The sequence below is a fragment of the Mauremys mutica genome, chromosome 9 (assembly GCF_020497125.1).
Source record: "Mauremys mutica isolate MM-2020 ecotype Southern chromosome 9, ASM2049712v1, whole genome shotgun sequence".
NCBI classification, from domain to species: Eukaryota; Metazoa; Chordata; order Testudines; family Geoemydidae; genus Mauremys; species Mauremys mutica.
In genome coordinates this window covers 36,456,975-36,465,120 of record NC_059080.1, presented here as the reverse complement: position 1 = coordinate 36,465,120, position 8,146 = coordinate 36,456,975, and the positions used below count along the sequence as shown (strand labels likewise).

Genomic DNA, 8,146 nt, shown 5'->3' with positions numbered 1-8,146 from the left:
CATTGCCCAATCCAGCTAATTGGTTGACTAGTATTAGTTTCATTTTTTAATATTTTTTGCAATACAGTATATACTACTCTAAGGGCAGTGTATGTTTAGAGTGTAGTATCATATTGCCCTCTGTTTTATATCAGTTCAAAGTAGCAATTCTCTTGCTATTTCAATATTGCAACAGTTAAAGAATTTCTGAAAAATGTTTTGTCTAGTATTGTTTATTATAATCTTCTCCAGATAACGTCTGCTTTGCTTTATCAAGTACTTTTGAGGTCGGTGAACTGAGCACATTTTAAATTAAATTATAGAGACCCCATAGTGACTCCATAGTTAAATTGTGCAAAGGGTACTGTGAGGAGCTGCTTTGGGGAAGAGTGAAGGGAAGGAGGGCAAATTAAAGGCTACACAAAGGATATGCACATATAAGCTAATATCTGGAGGGGGAGGTAAAAAAATCCAGAACGGGTTGTGATGCTATAGTTCTCACAGCAAGCTTCTTAACTGACAAGAGAGGAAAGTAACTGGCGTTGAGGAAGACAGTGTGCTGCTGGCAGTTTGAGACACAGGTAGGTGCAGCCTCATTCTGAGACGAAGGACAAAATATCTGAGAGTAACTGGAAGTTGGGCTTGTCTTGTGCTAGGAAGCTAAGAACCAACAGTGCAAAACGGAAACAACCCTAGACTTAAGATTTGCAACAGGCATTGAGATGTTTTCATTTATTTAGTGTGTTAAATCTCTAACCCAGTAAACCTGTGTAGTTTTTTTCTTTTAGAATAATTACAATTGCACTATAATAAGTGCCTGCAATTTATGTCATCAAATAAACCAGTGGCTTTAACTACTCCTTAGTATATCTTTTCCCTACTATAGATGCAAAATTTACTAGGTTATTTTATGACTTATGTAAAATATCAGCAGGGCTGATCCTATTCATTCCTGCATACTTAGCCTTGAATTTCTCAGGTATCTCACTGCACTTCTATCTCCTCTCTTTATTCTGTTAAGTCATTTCGGTATGCTATGGCAGTATCATTAAGTTGCATAATGCACAATAGACTAAAAGTCCTGTCAAGCTTCTATTTCAATATGGCCATTTTGTGACAGAGTGAAGTAAATGACTTGGAAAATACCAGCAATGGCTGGCTAGCTGAATTATAATATCTGTATCATGAAATGTCTCTGGTTGACTCAAGGTATTGAATCTATTTAATATGGACCCATTTTAATGTGTTCAATGATTGCATTTTATTGTTACTTTTTAACTAAAATGGCATCACCAATAAACAGTATACAATCTTTTTCAGTTATTGTATTTTTAAATTCATCCATAAAAGAAGACATCATTCCCCATAATTCAAACAAACATATTTGACACCTCAGAGTAAAAAAAACACCCTAAAATAGGAAATAACTTTCATACCCTGTTATGTCATGTAATATAGATATGCTTCAGGTTGACATTGGTCAATTGGTAATAAACAGGTAAACATTAGAGAACTTAACAAAATCATCTTCAACATATAAGTTTGCTACAGTGTTCGGAATGTATTCATTAAAAAAACAGGCTCTGATTTCACCAAAAACATTTTAAAGATAATATACAAACACATAGTTGGGCATTATTCACTGGTTAAAAAATACAAGTGCACGAGTTTTGGGTTTTTTTCCTCATTTGTACTGTTTTGGATTTTTTTGGCTTCTGGAGACACATTACCCTACATGTCTGACTCCAAAACAGAAATCACACAGAGTGGTACATGGTAAGTGTGTGGAATTAAGGTAAATTGTAAAAGAATATGTTCATATTTTGTGGCATATGCATAAAAGAGTACTAATGGAAGTTATGTGTATTGAGGGCCTGATCTCACTCCAATGAAGTCTTTCCATTGACTTCAGTGAGGACTGACTGGCACCCAGAGAGACTCACTCTCTCAGTAGAATTTACCAGCAGACATGCATAACACCCTTTCTGTGCACAGAAGAATACATGTTTTTGAATATGCAAACACAAAGCATTTTGGGGGAATTTGTTTTTTCATCTTACAGTAGAGGGACTATATGTGTAATAGAAGAGATGTGGCTCAGGAATACTCATTTGAGTATGTAAGATGCACAAATGCAATATGGCACATAAAAGGTGGGATTATGTCTCTACTGCTTCCTTTCTTACATAGTGATTTGAACGCCTGAACTTTCAGAGGTTTGAACATGGAGAGAACTAAGCACAATTCATGCAAGTTCTTGTTTAATGTGCAAGATGCAGTGTCAAGTACAGTATTCCTTTCTCAAGAATAGAGTGAACTGCACAACATGTGCAAGTTCTGCCAGACTGCGGCCCTTAAAAATTATACAGATCTACATTTAGCAATTTAGGGTAAGGACAACTTTTGACCCCATTGTAACTACTACAATTTTTTAAACTAGCAATATAACATTCTATCGGAAGTACTATATCTACCCAGTATAAGCTTGGTCCTCTGTGGCTGAGAGCTGCACAAGTAGAGCCATACAAAACTTCCTTATGAAATCTGCAGCCAATCAAAACTTTAGATATCAACTTGAAATTCTACCAGGTTCTCTTCAAGTTTTGCAATCCTTCTTCAATCATGAGATGAGTTTTAAGTAAGCCTGTGCTGAACAATGATTTGGATGGAAACCAAGAAAAACTCAATGGTTTCAGTGGATTTCACATAGTAACGTATACAGTGTGTGTATATCATATCAGGTGTGTGTGTGTGATAAAAAGGAACATAAGGTAAAGTTTGCATTTTTAAATAAGAACAGGCAAATGTATGTAGATTGCTGCCATATGGGCTAATGATGTCCAAAACCATATCAAACTTATGCAACACTATTTTTGGGAATGCTTCTTAATGCCCTAGGAGGCATAATATTTGTTTTGACTTGAGCACCAGTCAAAGGTGTGGTTAACATTTAAAACAAATGTAACTTATGTGCAGGGAAAGGACATTTGCAGAATCACAGACTAGATACATTACATGGTGTGTTGCACTTCTTTCTGAGTCGTAAAACTTGCGTAAATAATGCCTAGCGCTTTTATGAGTCTGACCCATACTGTCAGTAGTTTTAAGCATAGATATGTGCATATATATTTTACTTTAATATTAAATTTCCATATCAACTTATAAATGTAGTTTCATTCATTTTAAAGTTACAAATAATTTCCTCTTTAAAAAAACCCTAAGAAATGTAAACAGAATAACATCATAAAATGTTTTTTTCCTTTGTTACTTTTACATTTTAAAATGTGAATGCAAACCAATGTGCTGTGGTAGGTGTAATGTAATATCTTAAGGGATTTATAATAAAATATAATTAGTAGGAACTTTAGGTAATATTCTCTAAATGGTTTTTAATGTGTGCAAAAAGGTCTGGTGATATATTTTCTGGGATTACTCTGAGTGCAAATATAATTTAACTGAAATATTTTTTTATTTTTATTTTTAATATTAGAAAATAAGGCAAGTCCATTTCGAAAAAGGTGCTGCACTTCTGGGCTAAACATACCTTCTAGATTACTAGATAAACATGTGACAACTATTAAAATTATCAATAATAAAAACATTAAAAATAGCTGCAATTTCATATAGACTGAAAAGCTATCAAAAGACAAAGTGACCCAGCATTAATTTCAGAAATATTTTTTTAGTCTTCATAAACACAAGCACCCTGCATTTACATAAATTATCTTCTAAACTAGTTTTCCTTTGAAACACACTTTTGTTTCTAACAGATATGTCCATTAAATTATATAAATGTTTCAAATATGAAAAAAGGACCGTGTAGCAAAATAGAAATATCAGATAATGTTATTTTTTGGATTTGCTTTTTGCTAGGATTTGGTTTTTAAATATCTGCAGTCTGCTAGTACAGAGCTTTTTCAAAAACACAATGCCAGAAAATGAAAAACTCTGTACTTGTAGCAATTAGTGCTACAGTATAAAGAATCCATTGTGGGTTATTAGGTTAAGTTCACATGTGTTCTAATGATTATTTTCAACATTCCTGCCTTTAAATCCTAGTAAATTGTTTATCTTACTTTTGAGCTTCAGTACATTTTTTTCATGATGGTATAAATTAGAATATATAGCCATTACAGACCTAATTCCTTTACATTTTGCCTTTCTACAACGGTGAATTTAATACTTCAAAATTTTTAAAAAATTAGACTCGTCAATACAAAGCCAGCGTCAACTTATGCAAAATGGAATGTAATTCTTACTGCCTCTTACTGAAACAGTGGGAGACAATTATGTTTTAATTTTTTTTTTCTAAAATACACACACAACTCTTTACTTTGTTACCAGGAGGAAACTAGATACAGTGGTATTATTTTACAGCATGCGTTTCACTAGGTTTGAGTCACGGTTGTGTTGAGAAATGTAATAATGTGTAAAAATCCTGCTCTCTTTTAACTGTATGGGAATTTTCCCATTTGACTTCAATGAGAACCTAAATGGGCTCAATGCCTTTTCTTGTAATGAATTAAATACTGTAAGAATTTAGCCCAGACCAGTCAGGTAGTCTTGAAAGTCTTTAACCCAGCAAAGCATAAAGAAGCTACTGTATAAAGACTTTTGGTTCAAACAGTAGTGCAAAGTTATACAGCTTCCAAATATGACTGCTCCTCTTTTTCCGTGATTAACAACTGGTGCACACAAAATAGAGTGCCTGCCCTACTCTTCAAACACTGTTTATAACATAGAAAAAAGGTGTCCAATATCCTCAGGGAATAATAATTTCCATAATAATACAACCCATTTGGTGGCAAAACTGAATCAATTGCAGAGCGAATATCTACTTTTTGTACCATTTCCTGTTATGTGGAATGTCCACAGTATGCTGACTTCCATTCATGACATAAAAACAATAACCGTTGAGTCCAAAGGTTGGTAGAGGTTAAAGTGAACCCCCAGCAAGGCCGCACGTTCAGGTTCAGGCTGGGGATGTAAGGGTAGTTGTACTGTAGTTTCCCATTAAATGGTAGAATGTAAGCAGTGTCTGATACTAAGCTCACCTGAGGTGTAGGGGCTTGTATTTAAATTAAAGTGGGAGGCACTTCCTTGGAAGGTCAGGCTGCTATAATGATTGTGGTCACTGCTGCTTAGGGCTGAAGGGTAAAAAACACAAATTTTTATCTGCTTACTCTCCAGCACTAAGATCCAACTGTAAATGAGGGTATTTTACCTGAGAAACAAAGGGAAAACTTAGAAAGAGGCAGTCCTGAACAGCTGCATAATGTAGTTTGTCTCTAAAAGCTAAACAAAGGCAAAGGAATTTTAGAATAATTACAATATGATAATTATTTTTCCTTAAAAATATCTGCATAAAGTATATATTTTATAAGTGCATAATTAGAAAATACCTCTTTTAAATATAGTTAAAAACATATTATGCAATTGATACGGTTTAACTTTGGTACAATCCTATGCTTTTTTTGTTTTGTTTTTTAACAATAAGTAGCTAAAAATCATCAAACCACAGAAACTGTAGATTTATGATAAGTTTAACTGCAACCAAAATAGTTAAATCCATCAAGCTTTAACTTGAGATAAGATTCTAAGTAACTTGATTGGGGCTATACACTGCTTTCTCATGCTTACAAAATAGGTCTCCTATGATGTGTGCAATATCAGCTCATATCTGAATTCATTAATATGCAAATTTTTGTTCATTTTTCCTTTCCATGTCCAATTTGGAACCACAAATGGAATCATGTCTCCCTTCTGTGACCTGATCTTGTTGGTTGCAGCATTTTTTCAGCACGTTTCTATTTTCTAATTCTGCTCCATATAGAACATTTCCTAGAAGTTTCAAGTCCCTTCAGATAGTTGCCACCTTAAAAATGGCAAGTAACACATTAGATAACAAGATAACATAGAACCTTATAGTTTAACACTGTTTACAAATCCTGATAATTGTGTTACTAAAGTACAGTGTTTTTTTTTCTTTTTTCCAATAGCTCTTAAAAGTACATAATGTGTATTTATCTTCTGGTGTGTTCTTCACTAGAATTCATTTAAATTTCATTTCTGATCATTGCTGGTGTTTGTACATATAACTTTTTTCAATGGGTCTGCATTTTAAAGTAAGTAAAACAGTTCTCCAATTCTTTGGCTTCAGAGGAATCATATAGCTGTGATAGTTCCATTGTGGCGAGAACGTGACCTTTCCAAAGTTACTCGTCTGTTATCTGTAATAAAAAGAGAACAAACAACACACCATAAGATTTGAAACATGGATATTGCAATGTCAAGAGGTTTTCAAACAGTCCTGAAAATCATTTCAAATAAATATGTAAATAAGTAACTAGAAAACTGGATCAGAGAAGTTTTACACTGCAGCTGCCAGGCTGAGTTCAAGAGTTCTGCAATCAGCAATAAATTACTTACTTGATCAGAGAAGCAGGGTAATAAAAGCATTGGAAGAATCCTGAAGCATACTCCCCTTGGAAATAGCGATGACAACTAAAATGCTGGGTTAAAGTGTTATTCTACAAAGTATCTATGTACAGTGACTTTGGAAGAAAGGCAATTCAAATTTCCACTGAGTGTTCAGTACAAATGTGGTGAAAATGCACCTCTCGGACAGAACAAGATACACTAAAAATGTAAAGGTTGTAAGATTGTTCACTCTAATTGGATACACATACTTATATAAATAGAACAGTCAAATCAGTCACTTCCTAAGCATTTCCTGATTGTGTGGTGTTAACAACTTTCAGTATGAAATATTACAGAGTAATTATTGCAATGAATAATGAATATATCCCCGTCACAGGAAGAAATAATCATGGGCTAAAGCCAAATGCTTTCAAAGTAGTTTTAAAAGACAGGAATGTGGCAGAAAACAGACTTTTCTTTTCTGAAACAAGAATGGATTTGTTCCTGTGGATTTCAGAGGCAGCTAGTCTGCTGCATAAAATACAACTGATATGGATAAAATTCTTGTTTGACAAAGGTGTTCTATTGATTACCTAAGTCCTCGACCAACAAAGCCAGAAACTGGCTGACTGCCTAGGGGAGGGAAAGAGTATGGTGTAGATCCTTGCCCAATCCAATGGAAACTCCTCCACAGTATTTTTAGCCGCTTCCCCTTCCCCGCTTCCATCCATGCATGGTTAAGATAATGCATCTATGCTACACCTCTTGTGAGGGAATATACCTCACCTGCCAATGATAAGGTCAGCAGTTACTGGAAGTTAAAGCTCAGTGCACTGCTGCCTAAGCAGGAAATATTCAGGAAGGGGAGTATCGACCCAAACACGTGATGTGCTTCTAATACAACAGTGAACAGTAAAGTATCTAGCAAATTTTAATACCTGTGGGGAGAGGTGCCCAAGTACTGTCATCTGTGGAGCTATTTAGTTGATAGATTTTCCATATTACTAACTCTAAATGTGCAAAAAATCATGAGTTTTATGAACCATAGTAAATGTTGGTTTATTTTTATTTGCTTTATGGTGACTCTTTTGTATTCATGTTTTCTCCACAATGAAGAAGGCAGGAAACTTTTGTTTCTCAAATGAAAGTTAAGATTCTCTTCTAATTACATGAGTCCAGGAGCTGGGGCCTTAAGAAAAACATCAAACTTCCAGCATTTGGCACCACTGGACTTTCCTTCCCAAGATGACCTCAAATTAAGCTAGTTTAATTTTTAATCATTAGCAGTAACCTAAATTGGTTTCCTAAATTATTTGCAACTGTTAAGAAAGGATTTACATTTACTAAGGATGGTAAGGACACAGATCATAAGCTAGAGAGCTAGCTGGTGGTGGCGGCGGGAAGAAAGTTCTGGAGAACTACATGGGAGAGGGCAATGATCCAGTTATTCTCATTAAGACATGATTTTAGCACTTAAAGAGATTTTTCTGCAGTGCTCGACAAGAGAACTTTCTAGCATCTCTTACTGTTGGGAAGGGAAGCAGAATGCAAATTATACTCTGCTTTTATCTTCGTGCCACACTAAAAATAGGGATGGATTAGATTTAGCTATTAGTAGCTATGTAAAAGCATTACTGTATTTTGAGACTGTAAAGAAAGCATTAATGTAGTCACCTGCAATCAGAATTTCCATTTGTGTTTGTAGGGTTTACACAGGAAATTAAGTATTAGTGTATATATACACACC

General features: G+C 34.6%; 1 protein-coding gene across 2 annotated transcripts in view; it reads right to left on the bottom strand.

The window, feature by feature from the left end:
- Positions 1–1,516: 1,516 nt before the first annotated feature.
- Positions 1,517–8,146, bottom strand: part of DIAPH2 (diaphanous related formin 2) — an 834,834-nt gene continuing 828,204 nt past the window's right edge. For both annotated transcript variants that reach the window (XM_045029932.1, XM_045029931.1), the window contains one exon: positions 1,517–6,209. In XM_045029932.1, coding sequence (XP_044885867.1) covers positions 6,145–6,209 — 65 coding nt within the window. In that variant the 3' untranslated portion in view covers positions 1,517–6,144. The remainder of the gene's footprint in view (positions 6,210–8,146) is intronic.